We start from the raw sequence: 26,522 nt of genomic DNA, 5'->3' as shown, positions 1-26,522 counted from the left end.
GTTAAAAAAACCACCAAACTAATTTCCAACGTGTCTGTACCATTTTGCATTTCTTCCAGCAAAGCATGAGAGCTCCTGCTGCTCCACATTCTCTCCAATATTTGATGTTTCAATGTTTTGGATTTTAGCCATGGCAAGTCCCATGGACGGAGGAGCCTAGTGGGCTGCAGTCCATGGGGTCGCAAAGAGTCGGACACGACTGAGCGACTTCCCTTTCACTTTTCACTTTCATGCATTGGAGAAGGAAATGGCAACCCACTCTAGTATTCTTGCCTGGAGAATCCCAGGGACGGGGGAGCCTGGTGGGCTGCCATCTATGGGGTCATACAGAGTCGGACAAGACTGAAGTGACTTAGCAGCAGTAGCAGCAGCAATAGGTATATAGTGGTATCTCATTGTTTTAATTTGCAATTTCCTAATGATGTGTGACGTTGAGCATCTTTTCATATGTTGATTTTCCATCTGTATATCTTCTCTGATGAGGTATCTGTTCAGAACCTTTCCCAGTTTTTAGAATGGGTTGCTCATTTTCTTGTTATTGAGTTTTAAGAGTTCTTTGTGTATTTTGGATGACAATCCTTCACCAGATATTATTTCACAAATATTTCCTCTTATTCTGTGTTTTATTCTTTAAATATTGACACTATGCTTTGCAGAGCATATTTAATTTTAATAATGTCCAACATATCAACTTTTCATTTATGGGTTGTATCTTTTGTGTTGTATCTAAAAGGTAATCTCCAAACCCAAGATAACCTAGATTCTCTCTTATGTTATCTTCTAGGAGTTTATAGTTTTATGTTTTATATTTAGGTCTGTGATCCACTTTGAGCTAATATTTTGATAAGGATGTAGAATTCTTACCTAGATTCTTTCTTTTTTTTTGCTTGTGAATGTTCACTTATTCTAGTATGGCTTGCTGAGAAGACTATCCTTTCTCCATTCAATTGCTTTTGCTTCTTTGTCAAAGACCAGTTGACTGTATTTTTTGTGAGTTTATTTCTGGGTTATCCATTTTGTTCCATCAACCTGTTTGTTGATTCTTTCACCAATATCACACTGTTGACTACTGTAGCTTTATAACAAGTCTTGAAGTCCAGTAGTCCTAAGGTTTTGTTCTTCTCCTTTGATGTTGTCTTGGCTATTCTGGGTCTTTTTTTTTTTTTTCTGTATAAACTTTAGGATCAGTTTGTTGATATTCACAATATCAGTTTGTCAGTATCACTGAGATTCTATTATGATTGCATAGAATCTATAAAGTTGGGGAGAACTGACATGCTAACAATTTGGAGCCTGCCTACTCACGAACATACAATAGATTATATCTTGGATTTATATCTAAGTCTTTCCTTTTTTGGTGCTAATGTAAATAGTCTTGCATTTTTTATTTTATTCATTCCAATTATCATTGCTGAAACATAGTGCAGCTTACTTTTACATATTAACCTTGTGTCCTGCAACCTTGCTATAATCACTGATTAGTTTTAGGAGGTTTTTCTTGATTCTTTATAATTTTCTAAATAGATGGCCATATCATGTACAAAGACAGTTTTATTTCTTTCTTTCCAATGGGTATGTCTTTTCTTCCCTGTCTTGTCTTATTCATTAACTAATACTTCCAGTACAATGTCGAACAAGTGTGCTGAGGGGGCATCCTTGCCTTGTTTCTTTATCTTAGTGGGTAAGCTTTTTGTGACTCAACATTAAATATGAGGTTATGAGGAGGTTTAATTGTAGATATTCTTTATCAAGTTGAGGAAGTTTTTCTTTATTCCTAGTTTGCTGAGAGATTTTACCATAAATAGTTGTTGGATTTTGTCGAATGATTTTCTGTTATCTATTGAGTTTCTTTCTTATCTTATTGATGTGTGAATTATATCAGTTCAGTTCAGTTCAGTTGCTCAGTAGTGTCTGACTCTTTGTGACCCCATGAATTGCAGCACGCCAGGCCTCCCTATCCATCACCAATTCCCAGAGTTCACCCAAACCCATATCCATCGAGTTGGTGATGCCATCCAGCCATCTCATCCTCTGTCGTCCCCTTCAATCTATCTTCAAATGTTAAACCAGTTTTGCTTACCTAGAATGAGTCCCACTTGGTCATGGGGTATAATTCTTTTTATGCACTGTTAATTTGACTTGGTAATGTTTTCAAATTCTATGAAATTTTTTTAGAAATCTTTAATAATACTTTAAACTTTGTATTGTATGTGTGCATGTAAAAAAATTTGACTCTCAAAAAGGCTTTGGTTGGAGTAAAAAACAACAAGAAACTTTGCAGAACAAGAAACCCAAGTATAAGTTTCTACACTTTGGAACAACAGAATTCATTTTGGTATTTTAAAAAGGTAAACTTGATCTAGTCAATGAATATTTATTCAGTGTCTCTTTTGGATTGTGAATTGGGAAAACAAGATGGTTGCCTGGAGTTCAGTCCATGCTGGAAGAACTTCATGTAGACAGATTAAGTAGAATGATGGAGACACATACACACACACAGAGTTCCGAGCTCACAGCAGGGCAGACAAACTGATGCAATAAGAAAAGACTTCACAAAAGTACTGGCATCTATGGTCAACTATGAAATTGCATATAAAATCTGTTATCAAAGAAGAGTTGGAAAGACATTTCCAATACAAGGAACAACATAAGAAAACAGTGTAGTGTGAAGATTCAGGTGGCGTGATTGGTGGGTGTACAAAATGAGTGAGAAGCATATGAGCAAAGGCTAGAAGTCACACTGAGGGTCGGTGGTAAGGAAATCTTCAGTACCTTGCTAGAGAATTTGAGTTTATATCCTTCCAGTGATGAGGATGTATGGATGTGAGAGTTGGTCTATAAGGAAAGCTGAGCACTGAAGAATTGATGCTTTTGAACTGTGGTGTTGGAGAAGACTCTTGAAAGTCCCTTGGACTGCAAGGAGATCCAACCAGTCCATTCTAAAGGAGAACAGTCCTGGGTGTTCATTGGAAGGACTGATGTTGAAGCTGAAACTCCAATATTTTGGCCACTTGATCCGAAGAGCTGACTCATTTAAAAAGACCCTGATGCTGGGAAAGATTGAGGGCAGGAGGAGAAGGGGACCACAGAGGTGAGATGGTTGGATGGCATCACCGACTGAATGGACATGAGTTTGGGTTAACTCTGGGAGTTGGTGATGGACAGGGAAGCCTGGCATGCTGCAGTTCATGGGGTTACAAAGAGTCAGACACTACTGAGTGACTGAACTGAACTGAACTGAGTGATGGGGAGTCTTTAAAACTCTTAAGTCGAAACATTTTTTTCTGTTATTGTATCAATGCAAATAAAGTTTTGCTCATAAGAGAATATGATAGGTACTGAACTGACTGGCAATACTTAGAAAGTCATTTTTGTTTGGAAATAGTCCAAACCAATAGTGAAGCCACAATTCACCGACAGTTGTGCTACCTACATTCTCTTCTCTCTTGAGACAATATCTTCTTCTGTTTCATTTTTTATAGATTTTTTTGTGTGAGTGTGTTATGGGCAGAATTTCTGCCTCCTCTGCATCATTATCACTGATTCTTATGGTTAAATTAATATTTAGAGAATCTTCATGTCATTTCACTGGACATTCAATGGCATGCTCTGCTCCTGAGATGTACTTTTTGAAACTTAAGTAAAACTTAAGTGTTCATTTTGAAATTCAAGTGAAGTAAATACTTCAAATATTAGGATTCTATTTAGTAGATTTATATAATATACAGAAATATTTTCATGTTAGAATCTGAATATGATTTTCCTGTTTGTATATGTGTACAAATTGTACTTGCAATCAGAAAAATAAGTTTATTCTTCAGCATTTGGGACAAAGTGGAAATGTTTCATGCATGGGAGACATTTCTTACAAATGAGAATCAGACAATATTAAGACTGGAAAAGTCTGTACAAAATGCTTAGTAAAATTATCTCAGCTTGTAAAGGAGGCTTTCAAGCAAGTAACCAGCCTAATGTTACAGAATAAATTTTTTGTTGTTTTATAAAGGATAGACCAAGCCTTAAGTTTTATTTTGAGATAACTGTATACTGTATTATTAAGGCAATTAGTATTTCTAATCATTACTAGGTTTTAACAGCTCTTTCTTTTCAAGCACCAACAAGACAAGTGCTAACTCCAAGCTAAGAATTGATGACCATGATTTTTATTGCCAAGACTTTTAACGAGACTATAGATGTTTTTTATGAGTTACCTGACCTAGTAGCTCTTTCTGATACAAAATCAAATGAAATGAAACCCTGAATTTGCAAGTCAAAATGATGAAAAAAATTTGAGTTATATTTTGCCATTTCGTAATTCCAAAGGAGTATCTGCACTGAATTTTCAGGTTTTAAAAACTGCTTTTTCTTTAACATATAATATATCATCATTCTACAAAATACTGGGACAGTAATACAGTCAATAAAGTGCAACCAAATTTTATGTAGAATGGTGAAAAATTTTCATGTTTATTCCTGAAATTAGTTGATCTATAATGTGTACTTTGCGATTAGAAGAAAGTAACAATGCATTTTTATGCAGAGCAGATGATTTCAGATAAAATCTGCAACTTTATTTTTACAGTATTTTAGCTTAACTTTTTTACCTTAAACTCCATTAATTTATTACAGGGTATGACATACCAACTGATTTTAAGTAGTTTTATTCAAGATAGTGTATAGTATGTGCCTACTTTATTTCCCCTGAATTGGCTTTTGGTAGAAAATGAATTTATACATAAAAGAAAAAATTCAATAAAGAAGGGATAAAAACAATCCCTGTTCTGGCTACTTAGGTTTGTAGCATAGCAGCTTATAATATACTTTCTATTAAAAATCCCTAAAGGAAAAAAGAGAACAAACTCATAGGTTGTTTCAGGAAAAAAGTAGGAGTGAAAGCAAAATCAATAGAAAAGAGAGACAAAATTAGCAGCTTAATATTCTTGAGCTTGTGAGGAGGTATTTTCTTGGTATGTTATAAGGTAAACACTACAAAGCATTTCCTCAGTTTTTTATACACTCTAGTGCAGAGAGTTGGACTGTGAAGAAAGCTGAGCACTGAAGAATTGATGCTTTTGAACTGTGGTGTTGGAAAAGACTCTTGAAAGTCCCTTGGACTGCAAGGAGATCCAACCAGTCCACTCTAAAGGAGATCAGTCCTGGGTGTTCATTGGAAGGACTGATGCTGAAGCTGAAACTCCAATACTTTGGCTACCTGATGCAAAGAGTTGACTCACTGGAAAAGAGTCTGATGCTGGGAGGGACTGGGGGCAGGAGGAGAAGGGGATGACAGAGGATGAGATGGCTGGATGGCATCACCAACTCGATGGACATGAGTTTGAGTGAACTCTGGGAGTTGGTGATGGACAGGGAGGCCTGGCATGGTGTGATACATGGAGTCGTAAAGAGTTGGACATGACTGAGCAACTGAACTGAACTGTACTGAGTGCAGAATAGCGAAGGAACAAACAAAAGTCAATTTTTCTCTCTGGAGAACAAAACTGTAATCTTCAAATATCTATACTAAATAATTAAGAATAGATTTTACTAACCAAATCCTGGGGCTATTCATCAAAATTCTCCATGAGTAAAAAAGATTTGTAAGAGAATTTTTATTATAAGAGGATGAGAATTATCTTTTACAGATTTATGGATTTCCTAAAGAACCATAAACTTAATATTAAGATGAAGATGATGATCAAAAATATGCACTTTAAATTGCTTTAAAATTATTAAATTACATTAAGTATTGCCAAAAGAAATCTGAAATGCATTGCCATTAAATTCAGAAAGCATATGACAACTTTTATTCATATTTCAATTTGATTTGACTGGGCTTTAGAAATGGTATATAACTACATTCCATTTGTTTACATAAAGATTGTTGGACCTTAAATCAAGACAAAGTTCCATAATTGTAAGATAGATGTAGTAAGAGTATATGCTTGATGTAAAAAGTTTGTTGTTTTTAGGAGCCTAAAAGATGGATACAATTTCCATTAGGAAAGTACTTTGATGAATAATGGAAGGGGTAAAGTATAGACAGAGTCTTCCAGACCAGAGGTCGAACCCTGGTCTCCTGCATTGCGGGTAGATGCTTTACAGTATGAGCCAGCAGGGAAGCCACCATAGGCAGAGGAGGACACGTTATCCCTGGATACACTGTCTGTTCTGGTAATGTCAGGTGACTTAATTTGGCTTATCTAACAGCTAGTTCCTCTGAGTCCAGAGTTAGAAAGGTAAGCTGGTGGTAAAAGCGGTAATCCTAGTAATAAAGTGCATGGAGAGATTCTTGGGATAATCTTACAGTGTTAGCGTGCTTCTCCATGAAATGCCCACAGTCTCTAAGCAAAGGAATGAAAAAGATAGGCACCTAGGTGACATCAGGCTGAGGAGTGTCTCATTTTCATAGCCAAAAAGCAGAAACTGGAATGTGGACATTACACTATATCTCTCTGTGTGACTTTAACTTGACTACAGAATATCCTAAGGCTTCCCTGGTGGCTCAGTGGTAAAGAATCTGCCAGCCAATGTAGGAGACGTGGGTTCAATCTCAGGGTTGGGAAGATTCCCTGGAGTAGGAAATGGTAACCCACTTCAGTATTCTTTCCTGGGAAAAGTCCATGGACAGAGGAGCCTGGCAGGCTACAGTCCATGGGCGGGGCAAGGAGTCAGACATGACAGCAACTAAACAACAACAAAAATGGTGAAAGAGAAGGGATGAGAAAGGAATTGCCATTCATGAGGTCAAACGACTGTGAGAACATTCTAAAAGTATTAAAACAAGAGTAAGAAATGGTGAAATATGTGAGCAAATGAGATAGTGGAAAATCGAAAAAAATTCTGTTGAAAATATACAAAATATGTAAGCAAGCAGAGTACGCTCACTTTTACAGATGATTCATGAGCTCTGTGTATAGACCATCTTTTCCCCGAAGCCCACTCCATACTCCTCACACCCATTCCCAGCGCCTAGTCTGTTGTGGGCGCTCAATAAATATTAAACAACCAAAGCACAAACTAATGTCAAAAGTTTGAAATTCACAGGAATCAATAGTGTTATTATTATCATTTAACATTTATTGAGGGTCAACAGCATGACTTAGTCCACATGTGAAAATAGGTTATTTTATAACACACATTAAGCAAATAATTAAATACAATATGTATCAACTACACTTTCAGTTTTACTCCATTGATCTTAAATGTAAAATTGTTTGTTTTTTTATAATGTTGACATGTCATGAATTATAAACATTTATTATTTAAATAAATAAGTTTCTCTCAGAGAAATCACTACTGTTAGATATTATTAACATTCACTTGAAAGTATGGGATCAATCTATAACAAATACATATCACAGGTTCTAAACAGACCAATTCATTTACAAAGAATAGAAGAGAATCTGAAAAGTGTCTGAGGACAGTGACCAATACACAAAGCATGTAAATGGCAATTGGGTTTCACTTGCTTCTGCGACAATTTAAAACACTAATACAATGATGTGGGATACCACTGTTTACAAAATAGCAACAAGCCAAAGAAAGACAAAAACTCAAGTGGACACAAATTACTATACTTACAAATTTAGAATATTTCTTCATTTTAAGCAAAACACATTTTTTATTACAGGAAATGAACTGCATTTGATGTATTTATGATCCATATTCTCTAATTTTACCCTTAATAAAATTACTGTTTTCAAACTTATTCTTGGTGGTTAATAGGCACTTAAATTCTATTTAATCATTTTTCATGAATATTTTTGTCATGTTTGTACTTAAGTAGATTTTGAAGTGATTTTTAATTGTTAAGAGGATGGAAAACTATACTGAATATTTCTGTAATGAAATTTTCAGCTTAATTTTGGGATACTAAATTTTCCAAGTTTATAAAGTATGTTTTCCCTTAACATTTGAGACTTAGAATCTTAGAAATAAGTCTTTCTAGACTAGTCTTCTCCTAGAGATTTTATATTCTGATATAAGGGACATACTACTTGAAAACTTCAGTGAATATAAGATTTTTTTATAATTCAAAGGAGTGGAAGATCAGCTAAATCAGCTCTAAAATTGTAAAACCACGAAAAATAAGGATAAGGCCTAACGTTGCTATGTTTACACTTATACCTCACTGGGCAATTACTAAATTTTCTCTTTCTTTTAAAGTTTTTTTAAAATTCACAATACAGAAGGTACAATTGCTAAAATGTAAGTTATTAAAAATTTTTATCCATATGATGATTCAACACAAGCAGTTTTGTTTCGTAAGAATACCTTCTACAAAGACCATAATAATGATGTAATTAATGATCAATTAATATTTAGCTGGGCTCCCAGGAGGTGCTAGTGGTTAAGACTCTCGCTACCAATGCAGGTAATGCAAGAGAGGAATGGCATCCCACTCCAGTATTCTTACCTGGAAAATTCCATGGACAGAGGAGCCTGGTGGGCTACCGTCCATGGGACTGCAAAGAGTCAGTCATGACGGCATAGCACAGCAGCAGCAGATTTAATTATTAATTTCACCTAGAGTTTTTACTCTAAGATGAGGGTAGTTGGATAAGTTAATCAGTTATCTCCTGGTTTCTCAGATATTTGGCAACTTTTGCTTCAGAAATGACAGGTGATTTACTAAAATATCAAAACTGTACAGTATTAGAGATACAGATTATTGAAATCTGCATCACCTAATATTCCTTTCTTCAGCAATTCCTCTATGTTTTATTCAACCCACAAGTATTTATTGAATACTTCCTACATGCCAGCACTGTGAGAGTCCCTTAGAACAAATTCTTCAAGAAAGCTTTAAGTGATATCATGCACAGGTATGAATGAAAGAAAAAGAAAGATGATATGTGAGTGATTTGATTTATTACTATTTTCTTCACCTTTTCACTGTTAGATTGAAATCACTTAGAAGGAAGAAAATTAGAAACAAGGAGATACTGGGACTCCAATCTACCACTCATATCATTAAAGTTAATTGTCTGGATTGGTCTCCAGCCCTGCCCTGGTAAGTAAGACATCACTGAATGCTTCCTGAGAGTGACTGCTTTGATCTTCTGGATAGTAACAAGCAAATATTATCAAGGATTTTCTTCTGAGAGAAAGCAAGATTAAAAAAGAGAGAAGGAAATTGGAGTTAGGGGGACAGGTCAATTTTGAAAAGTAATACCAAGGAGAAAAAAGTACACTAAATATGAGAATTTAAATATCAAACAATAAATAAATCAAGCGTAATGAAATGTGCATTAACCAAGCTTAATGAAATGAAATAAACCAAGCTTAATGAAATGAAATTATACTGAAGTGGTTTCCCTGGTGGCTCAGTGGTAAAGAATCCACCTGCAATGCAGGAGATGCAGGAGCCACAGGTTCAATCCCTGGGTCAGGAAGTTCTGCTGGGGTAGGAAACGGCAGCCCACACCAGTATTCTTGCCTGGAAAACCCCATGGATAAAGGAGCCAGACTGACTACAATCCACGGGGTCACAAAGAATCGGACATGACTTAGTGACTAAATCACCAATGAAATGTGATGTATTCTTTCTAGATATAATATACAATAAACATAAAGACAAATCCTCATATAGTAGAGTGTGTTGCGATGTTGTATCTTTGGCATTCCTTGGCTCTCACTATAAGGACAGCAACATGTACCATGGAAAATATTTGTGTCTCCTGATGCTTCTAGGTAACTGCTTTCTAAACAAAGAGAAATTGCTAATGGTGTTTGTGGTGTGTGTGCATGTGTGTATCTTTAAAGTGGGGAGATTTATAAAGATTTTCTTAACACTCAAAATTCTGGTCTAGCCAAAGTACGATCTTTATGAGAAGAACTACTGAAAACCATGTCATCCCTCGACAAACTACAGTTAAAATTAGAGGTATACTTTTAGACTTTTGCAAAAGTTAAATTAACTACATTTCTAATTCTTACACAATATGAGGTTCTGTTTACTAAATTACGTTAATGTAAAATTTTTTCACCTATCACTATATGAATTTTCCATAGCATAAAGTTTAGCTTAATCAATGCTTCCCTAGCAATCATAATGCAGAATAGGTCCAGAGGTTCAATATACACAATTTTACATAGATCAAAAAGTGTATTTGAAACCTATTAAGAATTATGAGTAAAAGTTTGTCCCTAGTAGAGTTTGTAAGTTCAAATTTAAATTAATGAAAATAACTCTTTATAAACCATTTAATTGTATTTCAATGCATTATGACTAGTTTTAGATTACTTATACTTCTAAATATAACTAAAATCAGTTTAAAGAAGAGAACTACACAATAGTCAAACATCATCTCAGGAATAAATATTAGAATATTATGATGAAATCTGTAGAATGTAAGTGATTTATCCTCACGTAAATTTCTTAATTTATTAAAATCACAAAATATATTTTTCATATAAATTATTTGTCATAAATATACCATCACAAAAACATTCAAGTTATCCAAATACCCTATTTTTTATGATCTGTGTAGTTAAAAAATATGAAGCCATTGCTTTATAATATTTAAAACTGAAATGATTTACTAAATCAATATTAAAAAGTCATTGAAAGACTCATTTTTATATAAGCCAAGTGCATAAGTGTTTATAAAATAAAATGTATTTAGTAAAAGAATTAATTATAAAATCATCCAAAGGAGTAAATTCATATCTCTAAAAGCCATTTCCAGTCTCTGAACTTTCTGAGGCAACATTATATAATTAATGACACTGACAACAACATGAAGGTAAAAAGAAATAAAACAATCTGTGTTGAAATCAGTTATATGTTAGGTATTATTATTAGTGTGGCCATTATATTCCAGTCAGTCTTCTCTTAATTTTCTGTGGTTATAAAAACAATTTGCAAATGCCATAAGATGAGCAGCCCATACCTTTATACTAGAGAGGAGAAAAACTACGAAGCTTAATGAAAGCAAAGTGATTTGATTCTCACTTATACTGAAGCGGATTTCATAAGAAAAAAGGGCTAGTAAATCCTAAATACTTAACTAGGAGTTTACATTTTTTTCATATCCTTTCACATGTATTTTGAACTCCACATCTTGTCAGACAGGCAGGTCAAGTATAATTAACCCTGTTTTTAGAGAAGAAATTTAGGCTCAGAACCTTGTCAAAGTCAACAAGTTGAGACTGGGATCCATGCTCCTACACCTCAACTATATATTTCAGAGACTAATGTATCCACCTCAAAAAGAGGCTGACAGAAACATTCAACTGAACTCTAAAAGCCCAGGTAATCTGCAGAAACCAAAATAAATTTGAAAACTTTTTCAATGTGATTTAATGTGATTTTTTATTTTGAAAAGCCAAAGGAAATCAATCCTTGACTAATTTTTTAAACTAGTCATTCCTTAACTTAGTTTACTTATCTGAAGTGTGAAGGTTTGAATGATTTTCTTAATATATTTGTGTAAAAATATCTAAGTTTCTGATATTAGGAATTTGTCTCTAAGAGGAGAAATTATTTCCATTTTATTCTTGACAAAATTATGCTAGTTCTAACCTCATCTACCGATTACAATTAATAGTAAATATTATAATATTATAATGCATTAAAAGCCAAAGGATTGAGGGGACAACAATTAAAATTATTAGCAATGTGAACTCTAACAGAAGGCACAACATCACCTCAAATGCTTTTACTCTACTATGCTGCAGGATTTTCCTCAAGCATATTCTAGAGTGATGCATTTATTATATAGCTGCATAAGTAAAAAGAAAATGCATTATTTATAGCATTGTGATATATAACACTGAAATTTTAGACGTCTTGGGAGAATCAATTGCTGAAGTCGTAATGCAGACTCAAGCAATTTACTTGTATTGCTGGTTTTTCACTTTGTTTTAACATACTAGTTTTCAAGCTGTAGAAATTGTTCTTGCATAAACAGAATTGTGTCATTGTTGTTCTTTAAACTATGATCAGTCAGGGGGTGTTAAAACCACATATCACACAGGAAAAAATGTCTATCAATTGGCCTGAACATTTTCCTCATTCCCAACAATCTTCAGCATTTTTCTTGATGTAATTAAGCAGTTTGTGGAGCTTTCCTGTTCTGAACTTACACTCAGAGTTTAGTTATACAAAAGAATAAAAACCCAGATTGCCACCTCACATTCTCCCTGGCAGAGAGAAACACGCAAGGACAGTGACAGAGAGCAATCGATTTAAAGGTTATTGTCGTCCGCCTGTCTGAATCCAGTGCTTTCCTCCTCACGTTGTTGTCTTTCTAAAGAAGATAATGTCAACCTCCTTCATTATTTTTTACCTTGCTCCACTGTCTTGGTTGTTTTCTCTTCCTTCTTTCCAGGTACAGCTGCAAAGCAGAGATAAGGTTTAAATAAAAGTTCCAATGGAAATGCTGCTTCTGCACAAAAAGGCAATTTGTAACTCATTCCATGCCAAAGATTTCTTCTAAACAGGCTATTTTAAAGCTTTTTCAATACTTGTCATTTCTCTATAATTCAACAGAAACCTACTATTATAAGTCTACTCTTAAAGAATTAGAGAAATAAAAATAATCCCTTGCCCTCTTCTTACTAGTTTTTACATAATGTTGCCCACCTTATTCTTTTACATGTTGCTTTGATAAACAAGCTCTGTGAAGAGTTCTGCTTGACAGGATTATGATTAATAGACTTACAGTCCAGGTTATTACTGGAACCACTTGGCATCTTGAAAATGTCAACTAGGTGCTCCTTTAAATTCATGCTTAATATCACTTAATCAGCTCAAAGGACAGAGTAGTCATGCTTGAGATTTGCTTAAGTATTAAATGAAGTCATCCCAAATCACAAGTAACCAAAAAAAAAAAAAAAATCACTTTGGCGCTGTTTCAGATAACTACTGAGATTTTACTGCTGTTGGTGGAGCAGTAAAATTATCTGTTTACCTGTTTATACATTCAAGAAATATCGTTCAGACAAAGCCAATGTACTGAAATAACTGATTAAAGCAAGGATCTTCAGAGGACATTGGCAACTATTAGAAGAAGGATGAATGGGAAACTGAATATTGCCATCATACCCAAAAATACCCTCAAGAGCTGCACAGGGAAAACTGCAACTTTGAAGCGAAAATGTGATTGTCACCAGTGATTGTCACACTGATGAAACTTAGAACCACTCATTCATAACAGGACACCCAGATATTCTGTGCTTCTAATGACACGCAGTATGATATATAACAGTTATCGCCTCTGAAGTATCCTTGCCGAAGCATTCAAATGGAATCAAGTTAAGCCAAAGATTTAGTTTAATCAAATGTTGGATATAAAGAACATATTAAAAATATTCTGAAGAAATAATTATAGAAAACCTAAAGTGTCTTCCATGTAAATGATCATGATCTTTTCAAAAAGTTAATGATATTAACTAGAGCAAAAAAAGGGAAAAGTTTTATATAAAACTTGCTAAATTCACTCAGTTGTAATAGTTCATCTGTAGATTCTTTAGAAATTTGCAAAAAAAATTTAAAAAGAACTTTTCAAATAGAAAATTTCACCTGTGAATAAAGTTTAATTTTTAATTTTTTTAAATTTCTGTACAAATTACTTCTTTTTAATCACTTTATTGCAAAGGATGGAATACCCAGTATAACGTTTAATACAAGTGCTGATAGCAGACATCCTTATCTTTTCCAATTCCCAGTGAGAAATCTTTCCATTTTCTCCATTGAGTATAATATTTGTTAATAGTTTTTGTATATATATTCTCAGAATAGGGAAGTTTCTTGGTTCATTAATATGAAATGCATCATTTATGAAAAGTTCAATTTCCCTTTATATTATTATGGTTAATTATGTTGATTTTTGAAGAAAAATTCAAGAAATAAAACCATCTTGGTTGCATGTTGTCTTCTGCATGTAATATCAGACTTTTTATTGTTGTTCAGTTGCTAAATCCTATCCAGTTCTTTGTGACTCCATGGACTGCAGAACACAGGCTTTCTTGTCCTTCACCATCTCCTGGAGCTTGCTCAAACTCATGTCCATTGAATCAGTGATGCCATCCAACCATCTCATCATCTGTCACCCCCATCACCTCCTGCCTTCAACCTTTCCTAGCATCAGGGTCTTTTCTAATGAGCCAGCTCTTTGCATCAGGTGGCCAAAGTATCGGAGCTTCAGCTTCAGCATCAGTCCTTCCAATGAATATTCAAGAGTGATTTCCTTTAGAATTGACTGGTTTGATCTTGCAGTCCCAGGTACTCTCAAGAGTCTTCTCCAGCACCACAGTTCAAAAGTATCAGTTCTTCAGTACTCAGCCTTCTTAATGGTCCAACTCTCACATTCAGACTTGACTACTGGAAAAAACATAGCTTTGACCATATAGACCTTTGTTGGCAAAGTAATATCTCTGATTTTTAATATGCTATCTAGGTTTGTCATAGCTTTTCTTCCAAGGAGTGTCTTTTAATTTCATGGCTGCAGTCACTATCTGCAGTGATTTTTGAGCCCAGGAAAATAAACTCCATCACTGCTTCCATTTTTTCCCAATCTATTTGCCATAAAGGGATGGGGCTGGATGCCATGATCTTAGTTTTTTGAATGCTGAGTTTTAAGCCAGCTTTTTCACTCTCTTCTTTCACTTTCATCAAGAGGCTCTTTAGTTCCTTTTTGCTTTCTGCCATAAGGGTGGTGTCCTCTGCATATCTGAGGTTATTGACATTTTACTGGCAATCTTGATTCAGCCTTGAACTTCATCCAGTCCAGCATTTTGCATGATGTACTCTGCACATAAGTAAAGCAAGCAGGGTGACAATATATAGCCTGGACGTACTCCTTTCCCAATTTGGAACCAGTCCATTTTTCTATGTCTGGTTCTAACTGTTGCTTATTGACCTGCATACAGCTTTCTCGGAGGAAGATAAGGTGGTCTGGTACTCCCATCTCTTTCAGAATTTCCCACAGTTTGTTGTGATCCACAGAGTCATATGCTTTTAGCATAGTAATAAAGCAGAAGTAGGCGATTTTCTGAAACTCTCTTGCTTTTTCTTTGATCCATAATCAGATGTTGGCAATTTGACCTCTGGTTCCTCTGTCTTTTCTAAATCCAGCTTGAACATACGGAAGTTCACGGTTAACATACTGTTGAACGCTACCTTGCAGAATTTTGAGCATTACTTTGCTAGCATGTGAAATGAGCATAATTGTGCAGTAGCTTGAACATTCTTTGGCATTGATTTTCTTTGGGATTGGAATGAAAACTTACCCTTTCCAGTTTGGTGGCCACTGCTGAGTTTTGCAAATTTGTTGGCATATTGAGTGCAACATTTTCAAAGCATCATCTTTTAGGATTTGATAATAGCTCAGCTGGAATTCTATCACATCCATTAGCTTTGTTCATAGTGATGCTTCCTAAGGCCCACTTGACTTCACATTCCAGGATGTCTGGCTTTAGATGAGTGATCACACCATTTGGATCACACCATTCATATTGATCAACATTTGGAGGTGTCTATTTTAGGGAAAAAAGTAGATTTGTGCTGCCCACCTTCGGAGATTCCAGGTATTAAGGAAACAAAGTAGCTGCCATTCTTATACAGTAATGCCTTGATTATGGACAGACAGTCCTGAAATGAACTGTGAGGTGGAGAAGTTGGTTTCCTATAGTTTCAGGTTTGTTTTCTTTCTATTTACTTTCAGTTCAGTTCAGTTCCGTCACTCAGTCGTGTCCGACTCTTTGCGACCCCATGAATCACAGCACGCCAGGCCTCCCAGTCCATCACCAACTGCCGGAGTTCACTCAGACTCATGTCCATTGAGTCTGTGATGCCATCCAGCCATCTCATCCTCTGTCGTCCCCTTCTCCTCCTGTCCCCAATCCTTCCCAGCATTTAGAGTCTTTTCAAATGAGTCAACTCTTCACATGAGGTGTCCAAAGTACTGAAGTTTCAGCTTCAGCATCATTCCTTCCAAAGACATCCCAGGGCTGATCTCCTTCAGAATGGACTGGTTGGATCTCCTTGCAGTCCAAGGGACTCTCAAGAGTCTTCTCCAACACCACAGTTCAAAAGCATCAATTCTTCAGCACTCAGCCTTCTTCACAGTCCAACTCTCACATCCATCCATGACTACTGGAAAAACCATAGCCTTGACTAGACGGACCTTTGTTGGCAAAGTAATGTCTCTGTTTTTCAATATGTTATCTAGGTTGGTCATAACTTTCCTTCCAAGGAGTAAGCGTCTTTTAATTTCATGGCTGCAGTCACCATCTGCAGTGATTTTGGAGCCCCCCCCAAAATAAAGTCTGACACTGTTTCCACTGTTTCCCCATCTATTTCCCATGAAGTGATGGGACCAGATGCCATGATCTTCGTTTTCTGAATGTTGAGCTTTAAGCCAACTTTTTCACTCTCCTCTTTCACTTTCATCAAGAGGCTTTTTAGTTCCTCTTCAGTTTCTGCCATAAGGGTGGTGTCATCTGCATATCTGAAGTTATTGATATTTCTTCCAGCAATCTTGATTCCAGCTTGTGTTTCTTCCAGTCCAGCATTTCTCATGATGTACTCTGCATAGAAGTTAAATAAGCAGGGTGACAATATACAGCCTTGATGTACTCCTTTTCCTATTTGGAACCAGTCTGTTGTTCCATGTCCAGTTCTAACTCTTGATTCCTGATCTGCATATAGGTTTCTCAAGAGGCAGGTCAGGTGGTCTGGTGTTCCCCTCTCTTTCAGAATTTTCCACGGTTGATTGTGATCCACAGTCAAAGGCTTTGGCATAGTCAATAAAGCAGAAATAGATGTTTTTCTGGAACTCTCCTGCTTTTTTGATGATCCACTTGATGCTGGCAATTTGATCTCTGGTTCCTCTGCCTTTTCTAAAACCAGCTTGAACATCAGGGAGTTCACAGTTCATGTATTGCTGAAGCCTGGCTTGGAGAATTTTGAGCATTACTTTACTAGCGTGTGAGATGAGTGCAATTATGCGGTAGTTTGAGCATTCTTTGGCATTGCCTTTCTTTGGGATTGGAATGAAAACTGACCTTTCCCAGTCCTGTGGCCACTGCTGAGTTTTCCAAATTTGCTGGTGTATTGAGTGCAACACTTTCACAGTGTCATCTTTCAGGATTTGAAATAGCTCAACTGGAATTCCATCACCTCCACTAGCTTTGTTCGTAGTGATGCTTTCTAAGGCCCACTTGACTTCACATTCCAGGATGTCTGGCTCTAGGTGAGTCATCATAGTATCGTGATTATCTTGGTCGTGAAGATCTTTTTTGTACAGTTCTTCTGTGTATTCTTGCCACCTCTCCTTAATATCTTCTGCTTCTGTTATGTCCATACCATTTCTGTCCTTTATTGAGCCCATCTTTGCATGAAATGTTCCCTTGGGTATCTCTAATTTATTTACTTTATCACTGTTTAATTTACCTGCAAAGTTCAAGTCTATAGTAAACTTCAATCTCACTTTTATTACAAAGATATCAAACGATGCTTTCTCAAGTTAAAGCTAGTGGCTTTAGTTTTTATGTCTTACTATATAATCCTATTGAGTCAATGTTGATTAATAACTTTATGTAACTTTCATGTGTACAAGATTATATTTCTACTTTTGAATACATTACAGAATGCTCACCACCAGAAATTTAGTTTCCAATCATTACTATTGTATTTACACATTCATCCCCTCTGCACCTTCCCCACCACTCTGATCTCTCTCTCTACATGTTAGGCTTTGTTTTCTTTGTTGATTTCTTTTAGTTTTCTGTTTGTTTTTTTATATTCTACTCATGAGTAAAATTGAGCTTCCCTGGTGGCTCAGATGGTAAAGAGTCTGCCTGCAATGCAGGAGACCCGGGTTCGAACCCTGGGTGGGGAAGATCTCCTGGAGAAGGAAATGGCAACCCACTCTAGTACTCTTTCCTGGAGAATCCGACGGACAGAGGAGCCTGGTAGGCTACAGTCCATGGGGTTGCAAAGAGTCGGGCGCGACTGAGCGACTTCACGTTTGCTTTCGCGTTCATGAGTAAAATTAGGTGATGCATGCCTTTGTCTGACTTAGTTCACTTGATGTCGCTTGCATGTGCCACAGCAGTTTAAATACGTCTACAATTAATCTTGTCTTCACTCACAAAATTGTTTATTTTCATCTTTCTTTTCCATTTTTATACTCATTATTACTCATTTCAATTTTTATTTTCATTTTTATCATTTCATATTTATATTAAATAATATTCTTCTAGTTGCTGTTGTTTAGTAGTTGTCTTACTCTTTCGTGACCCCATGGACTGTAGCCCACCAATCTCCTCTCTCCATGGTATTTCTGAGGCAAGAATACTGGGGTCGGTGGCCCTTTCCTCCTCCAATATTCTTCTAGTACTCAGCTTCAAAACTTTTTATTAGATAATTTTTGAATTTTTCCTTTGCAAAGTTGGACAGTTGTCAAGTTCTATAGAATCTATTTTATAATACTGCTCATATAATTATCCCTTCTTTCCACTCATGACTAATATCGGATCCTAAAGCACATTGCCTGCATCATTGCCAAAACTTCCTAACTAGCCTCAGTCCAGTCAGTTGAGTTGCTCAGTTGTGTGCAGCTCTTTGTAACCCCATGGGCTGCAGCACACCAGGCCTCCCTGTCCATTGCTAACTCCCAGTTTACTCAAATTCATGTCCATTGAGTCGGTGATGCCATCCAACCATCTCATTCTCTGTCGTCTCCTTCTCCCTCCTTCAATCTTTCCCAGCATCAGGGTCTTTTCAAATGAGTCAGTTCTTCGCATCAGTTGGCCAAAGTATTGGAGTTTCAGCTTCAGCATCAGTCTTTCCAATGAATATTTAGGACTGATTTCCTTTAGGATGACCTGGTTGGATTTCCTTGCAGTCCAAGGGTCTCTAAAGAGTCTTCTCCAACACCACAGTTCAAAAGCATCAATTCTTTGGCACTCAGCTTTCTTTATAGTCCAACTCTCACATCCATACATGACTACTGGAAAAAGCATAGCTTTGACTAGACAGAACTTTGTTGGCTAAGTAATGTCTCTGCTTTTTAATACGCTGTCTAGGTTGGTCATAACTTTTCTTCCAAGGAGTAAGCGTCTATTAATTTTCTAAAGCAAAAGTCTGAGTATCATTTCTATACTTACAAGTCTTCATTGACTCCCTAGTGCTCATAAGATAGAGCTGAATATTAAAATCAGGCCCCCTTACAGCATTATTAGCACAAGTTGTATTATTCATATTGTATTCTTGAGACTCTTATTACTCTTTATAGACATCATGCAGTTTCCCTCTGCTTTGCTTTCCTCTGTTACCTAGGCCCAAGATACTCTTTCAACTAATTATTATACAACAAATGTCTACCTGTTATTTAGGGCTTAAATTTAAAGTCACCTTTTACAGCGAATCTTTTGCTTTTCCTCAAGTAAGAATAATTTTTAAACTCCTATGGCTCTTTATCTCTATTTATCTATTTACCCCATTGCCTTTCAAACATTAACTATGATCATATAGAAAACATTTAGCTGAAAGCAAAAAAAAAAAAAATAAATAAATGAGGCCTAAATAACTCATGGAATAGATTCATATATTCATGATTTTAATTGCTCAAGTAATATCTGTATATTTCCTTAAGTTTTCACATAGTGTATGATCCACAAGTATATGTTGAATGAAACTGAAAAGTATTTGAACACTTCAAAGCAAATATAAAACAGTAAGATAATTATCATATTGATGATTTAATACTATATATCTCCAAATAAAATCTGACTTAAAAGCAAGCTTAAGATTAAACAATTTATACTAGATATAAACTGGCAGACTGTGATTAATTTAAAATATTTAATTATTTTTCTAACTTTGAACATTTAAAACAATTGTAAAATCAGTAATTTCCACTTAGCATTGTAACACAGTTCCTAGTTTAAACCTCAATGTAGAATAATAAAAAGTCCAGTATCTTAAAAACAAAGAAAGCCCAAAAGAGATTGGGGGCTGGTTACTATATGTATGATGAAACAACATATATTTCACATGTGATTAATCATCACTGATAAGGAGAAATGAAACTACCTGACAAATGAGAAGAGTCTCCTTTGAATGTTATTTGTCACTTGTCAAACTGGTTAAGTCCTACCTGAGTTTCAAAATGTTTATGATGGCTTTGGAAGGAACGCTTGTTTCTGTTCGTTTTCTATAGCTGCAAGGAAATCTAATATGTAGAGTCATATTTAAATTAATGATTGAGGTATGAGATCTAATTAACTAGAGGCAAAGTAAATAATGCCAATATTCAATTTTCATAAACAGGTTATTTACCTCCTTGCATTTCATTCTGAGCCTAGCAATCAGTTCTAATTCATCCCAACCAAAATGTTTGGCCTTACTCTAAACTCAGAGATCATTCTTGGTTGAATATTTCAGTGAATTCACTAAATTAAGATTTAATATTAATTCAGTATGTCTGTTTACTCTAATGGGACTTGACTAACTCCGTATTATGTGTGCTCATATTTCTACCCTAAATATCTAGGCTCCAAGTGATTCAGTCTGTGCATGGGTCAGCTACTAGTTTTCGAATCTTTCCTTTTTAACTCCGTCTCCAGACTGTCTTGACAATCAAAGACTTCTTGAGGCTCAATATGTGAAATCTAATTCCAGATAAAATCCATATAACTGCTACTTGGACATCCCACTAGTTTCATTCATGGCTGAAGATTTTGAATAGAATTCTGCCTTCCTTCTGTTCTTGCTTCAGCAAATATAGATGTACTTACCTTATAGTTACTTACTAGATCCATGTACTCTGTATCCATGCCTAGATTATGACTTTCTCTGAATGTGTATTGAGACCCTTCACCTTGTTATTGACACCATGGAATTATCCATTCTGAAGTACCCAGGTTTTACCCACACATTACACTTAATGCTGACAAGCAAAAGTGATTTTAGAATAAGACCTCATAAAAGAATGACATATATTAATATGGGCTTCCAATAAATTCAAGGCTCTACCACTTCTGGCAAATTGATACCTGGTAAAATATGTCAATGAAACAGGTATTGTGGTCACTTATTGCAAAAATGACATCACAAATACCAGGTTACTAAGAAAAGAGCTGTCTCGGAAACAGACTTTATTTCTGTTTACTATAAATTCAGAATAATAAGTAGAATTATACTTGAAAAAGCAAACCCATTAAATAATTCAACTGGTTCTAATTAAGTATTATCTTACAGTACAGTTTATATTTCCTCTAAGTATCCTTTAATTTTTTGTCTTTCATCAGTATACACGTGTATAGTAACTTGTACACTAATTTATATAACTAACATATTAATTTATAGTTTACTTGATTAATATATACATTTATCAATATATCCATGTATTCATTTATATATATATATATATATAACTTGGGAATGTGGATATGTATCATATATATTTTATATCTCCCTATAGTCCTGATACATATTTTCCTAAAGAGCATATGCAATAAAGAGCTTTTAAGAAGAAAAATGTTAAGTCATTTAGTGGCATATATGGAAAGGGTATGTGTGTAGTGTTTGTATATGTGTGTGTGGAGGTTGCTAAACTGTGTCTTGAGATTCTTACAAAGACACTGGATATATTATTGATTTCATTTCTATTTATAAAGCAAAATCACAAATTTCAAAATTATTCCAGTTTATTTTGAATGGAGAATATGTAAATTTCTCATCATACTGAATATTTTTAACATATATTAATGTTCTTAAAGATATTCTTTAGAATGTCAACTAAGAGGAGTCAATATTCACATAATGGTTGCTTCTGATTAGATGTGACAAGAAAAATACATTTAAAAACTTAAATTCCAAACTTCCTAATATGTTTCTTTTCAGGCAAGCATCCCAAGGAATGTAATTTCTAATTTTACACTATTCTTACATAAAGCGAACATTGTTCATGGAAGTTCTACTAGTCAAAGTTCTGTTTGTTCAAACCCTAAACATATAAATCAGCGTACTAAGTTTGAATGCTCTCCAGATGATTGGAGCCTGTGGAGTTTACACAGTTGCATTTCTTCAATTTATTTTAAAAAACTAACTTAAAATTGGACTTTAATTACTATCTTTAGTTTACAACCCTAAAAGAATAAAAACTTTTGGCATCAGAGTACAAAAGACAAAGCCTTGTTAACATAGGTACTAAAATTCTTATGCAAAGTGACTTTGCTCCATATCAGTGAAATAGTAAAATCAATAAATAAGGCTCTTCTATAAGCATAAAGAAGTTATAGTCATGACATCTTTTTCTTTAAGCTGCACTGACCTTTCTTCGATGAGGCAGAACCAACCTCTTCTTTGGTTTGTTCAGTCTCTGTAAATTCAGGTATTAAAGAACAAGAAATGGATATTAGACATGCCAGGTCAATACCTTATAGTATTCGAAGTCAGACAAGACTAAAACTACCTAAAGGAGAAAATGTATGTGGCACCTAAGAGCAAAGCAAGCAGCAGAGAAAACTTACGCTTTAATGTGCTTGAATATTTTTTATAACTAATTGTTAAATAATACAGAAATTCTCTTCCAAGATACAATCCTTGTGACAAATGCATACCTTTCGAACCCCCTGTAAGCTTAAGTAATACAATATCACCAAAGCCATTGAAACTTCTTATTTGTCTTACTACTCATTGCATACCTCTCTCTTCATCTCCGAATATCATTGCCCTAATTTCTGTATAAATCATTTCTTTATTTTTCTGTAGCTTTTTATTACATGAATTTATCTCCAAACAAAGGTAAAGCCATTATACACAGGTTGAGTTATACTGTTTAGTGACAAAACTTTTTATAAATTGAATTATATTTTTTAATTCTTGTAATTGGCTTCCTTCAAAATGTGCTGAGATGCAGTGTTAAAATAGTTTAACAAGATGGCCTACTAGACTTTAACAGCTTTAGTGCCTTTACTGGTCTACATAAAGAAACCAAAGCAGAGTCAACAAGATTTTCCTTGAATCAAGAAAATGGTACTCAAGAGCAATTATCGTAAGAGCCAAATAACTAAATTTTCCCAAATAAGGTGATATATGTCATAGTAAATTTATATATATATATATATATTTTTGCTTTGCTTCCAGGTACTCTCTACAAAACCTGTGCCCTGGCCCCTACTAGCGGAGTTCCCCTCATGTTTTTGTCACTGGCCTATTTGATACACTGTTTACTTATAGCTGTTTAACTCTTTACACAAGTCATGCTGATATGAGTAGCTGTAGTTGATTGCTTTTACTGCTGTGCAGTGTATCCCACTGTATACTCATTCTACACATTATGGACCCATTCCCCTGTGAATGAACACTGGGTCCTGTCCGATTTTGTATTATTATAAAGAATACTGCTATGAATATTCCTGCACAGGAAGCCTGGTGCAATGTGCAAGAATTTTCTTAGAAGTGAAAGTGCTAGGTCATAGCATGTGCTCTTGTTTGACTCTAAATAAATGCCATATTTTCCCAAAGTTTTACATTCATACCAACAGTATATGTCAGAGTTTCTATTGTTTCATAGCATACCCATCACCAGAATGAACATTTTCCTCCATTTTTGGCCAATTTGATATGTATAAAATAGTATTACTGTGATTTTATGAACATTTTCATTATTACTAACACACTAAATCTATTTTGATATATTTCCAGGCCATTTTGTGTCTTTCTTGTTTTATTTTTCATACTTGCTTATATCTTTTACTCATTTTTTTCTACCCACTATTCTATCAAGTTCTTTGTCCTTTTTTTAGAGTTTTTTTTTCCACTACTAACCTCTAGTTACTAATATATGCTACAGGCATCTTTTCCACATATGTAGCTTGTCTTTTATCTCTTTGTGGTATCTACTGATTGGCTTTAATTTTAATATAATAAAATATATTAAACTTTTTATAACTTGAATTTACATGTAATTTTTGAGATTCAACTATATTTCAAAATAATATAAAAATATATCTTCCTATACTTATTTAATGCCTTGTTTTGTTCAATTCCTATTCCTAAACCATCCAGAATTGATATTTTGAAGTTGTACAAACTAAATCGCTCAGTCGTGTCCGACTCTTTGCAACCCCGTGGACTGTAGCTCACCAGGCTCCTCTGTCTGTGGGATTCTCCAGGCAAGAATACTGGAGTGGGTTGCCATTTCCTTCTCCAGGGGATCTTCCCGACCCAGGGATCGAACCCAGGTCTTCTGCATTGCAGGCAGACACTTTAACCTCTGAGCCACCAGGGAAGCCCTAGGAATAAATTACTTCTTTGCAATGAATACCAACTGCATCAGCAATACTCAAAAATAACCTCTCCATTCTCTATTGAAATGGCTGGTTTTTCTTACATCAGATTTTGATCAAGTGGAATTGTTTTAGGTCTCTTTTGTTCCTGTCCTACTGGAAAACTTTAGATCTGCCCCAATATCATGCTACCCTTTAAAACACAATATCAAGAGATTGCTTTATTAATAAGACTCAAGTCACATAGCACTTGTCTCAATAGTCATACATTTTAGTATTATTTTGCTGTACTCATTATACTTCCATAAAATTTATTTCTGATTTTCTCTTTGAAATTCTTTCCTCTTCCTCCCTTCTGCCTTGTTCTAAACTGAACTCAGATTCTACTTCTGCTAGTACTCCTTTATCTAGCTTGGTTTTCTTTGAACCAAACTTGATGAATATTCTTAAGCTCCAAACCATGACATTTTCCAGTTTCAGGATAGCACCCAGGACACCAACTGTGGCTTTATAAATAGGATTAAACAAGAAGCACATCTTGCCCTACAATCTAAATCAGTCCCAGGTCTATCACAGTCTAGTTTTTATGGTACTTAAATTCCCAAACCAGCACCTGGCATTGTATCAGTGCTATTTTAAGTTCAATCAGGCAGCATCATATGTGATTTGGGGAGTGATTATATAATTTATCATCCAAACTAAGCAGGTGAAAAGAGTTGCTAGTAATTATTATTCTGGAATAATACAATATACCCAGGCTGCCCTAAATGACTGAGATACAGTGTCATACAGGACATGCAACCTGTGGTATAGACACATATCACTGATACCAGATCTACTAGTTCAGGCCTATAGATCTTTTTTCCCAGCAATTTCCATGACAGAATATTTAAACTGAATAAAAAAGCCAGGTCACTTTCTAAGCAATTTTAAGCTGTTCCCAAATAGTCTTCTAGTATCGTATATTTGAATAAATTCAAAGGTACTTTGTTTTTAAATTCTGCATACTGGATATTCCTGGAAGATCATGACATATATTGGTGGATCAAGAGACAGATGTGTGTAGATGTGTGACTCACACAGGGAGGTACTGAAATGTAGTTAAGGTGATAAGCAGAGTCAGGCTTGGTGGCTGAGCATAACACAAAAATCTAGTGCGGTGCTAAAACCAAGAAATGAAAAATTCCTGATTGTTGTCATTTAATTCAAATTTAGACCCGCAATTAAAAATAACTAGACTTTGGCTCTAATCAGGTCTTTGGTATTTTTTTTTACTCATAATTCAAACTGACCACAGGCTGGTCAAATATGCACAAGAAAACATTATCAAAGCCCTGCTGTCCTTGATAAGAGGAACAAAGCAATGTATGGCAGTACTTTACAAGCGTTTGAAGAATACTGGTCCTTGAAGGGTTCTTTGGGGAAAAGAGAGTGATGTCTAATGTATTTGCTAAGCACTGTCTACTTTATTCCCTCTTGATCACCAAGAGTAGTATAAAAGATCTGCGTCTAAAAATCTACTTGTTTCATCCCCTTCCTTCTTGAAAATAACTAGTCATATCATCAACCCCTATATCATTATCCAATGTGGTGGTAAGGAGTTGAGGGGGATGTGCAGTGGACTGCAGGAAAAAGAACTGGGTGTGTTGAAGCATTTTTTTTTTTAACGCAGTATGATAATGGAATAGGTCAATTTTCATTCCAATCCTAAGGAAAGGCAATACCAAAGAATGTTCAAACTACTGCACAATTGTACTAATTTCACATGCTAGCAGGCTAAAGATCAAAATCCTTCAAGCTAGGCTTAAACAGTATGTGAACCAAGAACTTTCAGATGTACAGTTGGATTTAGAGAAGGCAGAGGAACCAGAGATCAAAATGCCAACATTTTGCATTGTAGCAAAAAACAAGAGAATTGCAGAAAAACATTTACTTCTGCTACTTTGACTATGCTAAAGGCTTTGACTGTGTGGATCACAGCAAACTGTGGAAAATTCTTAAAGAGATGGGAATACTACCAACTTACCTGTTTCCTGAGAAATCTGTATGCAGGTCAGGAAGCAATGGTTAGAACCAGGCATGGAACAATGGACTGGTTCAAAATTGGGAAAGGAGTACGTCAAGGCTGTATATTGTCCCCCTGCTTATTTAACTTATATGCAGAGTACATCATGTGAAATGCTGGGCTGGAAGAAGCACAAGCTGGAATCAAGATTGCTGTGAGAAATATTAATAATTTCAGATATGCAGAGGATACCACCCTATAGCACAAA

General features: G+C 35.3%; 1 protein-coding gene across 32 annotated transcripts in view; it reads right to left on the bottom strand.

Annotated features, from left to right (window-relative positions):
- TRDN (triadin) overlaps positions 1-26,522 on the bottom strand; it is a 405,761-nt gene that overhangs the window by 93,604 nt on the left and 285,635 nt on the right. For all 32 annotated transcript variants that reach the window (XM_052645523.1, XM_052645524.1, XM_052645525.1 and 29 more), the window contains 2 exons: positions 22,290-22,337; positions 12,294-12,341 (listed from right to left, as the gene is read on the bottom strand). In XM_052645523.1, coding sequence (XP_052501483.1) covers positions 12,294-12,341; positions 22,290-22,337 — 96 coding nt within the window. The remainder of the gene's footprint in view (positions 1-12,293; positions 12,342-22,289; positions 22,338-26,522) is intronic.

Source organism: Budorcas taxicolor, chromosome 9, assembly GCF_023091745.1.
Source record: "Budorcas taxicolor isolate Tak-1 chromosome 9, Takin1.1, whole genome shotgun sequence".
Classification (NCBI taxonomy): domain Eukaryota; kingdom Metazoa; phylum Chordata; class Mammalia; order Artiodactyla; family Bovidae; genus Budorcas; species Budorcas taxicolor.
This window is presented reverse-complemented; position numbering and strand designations above follow the sequence as displayed.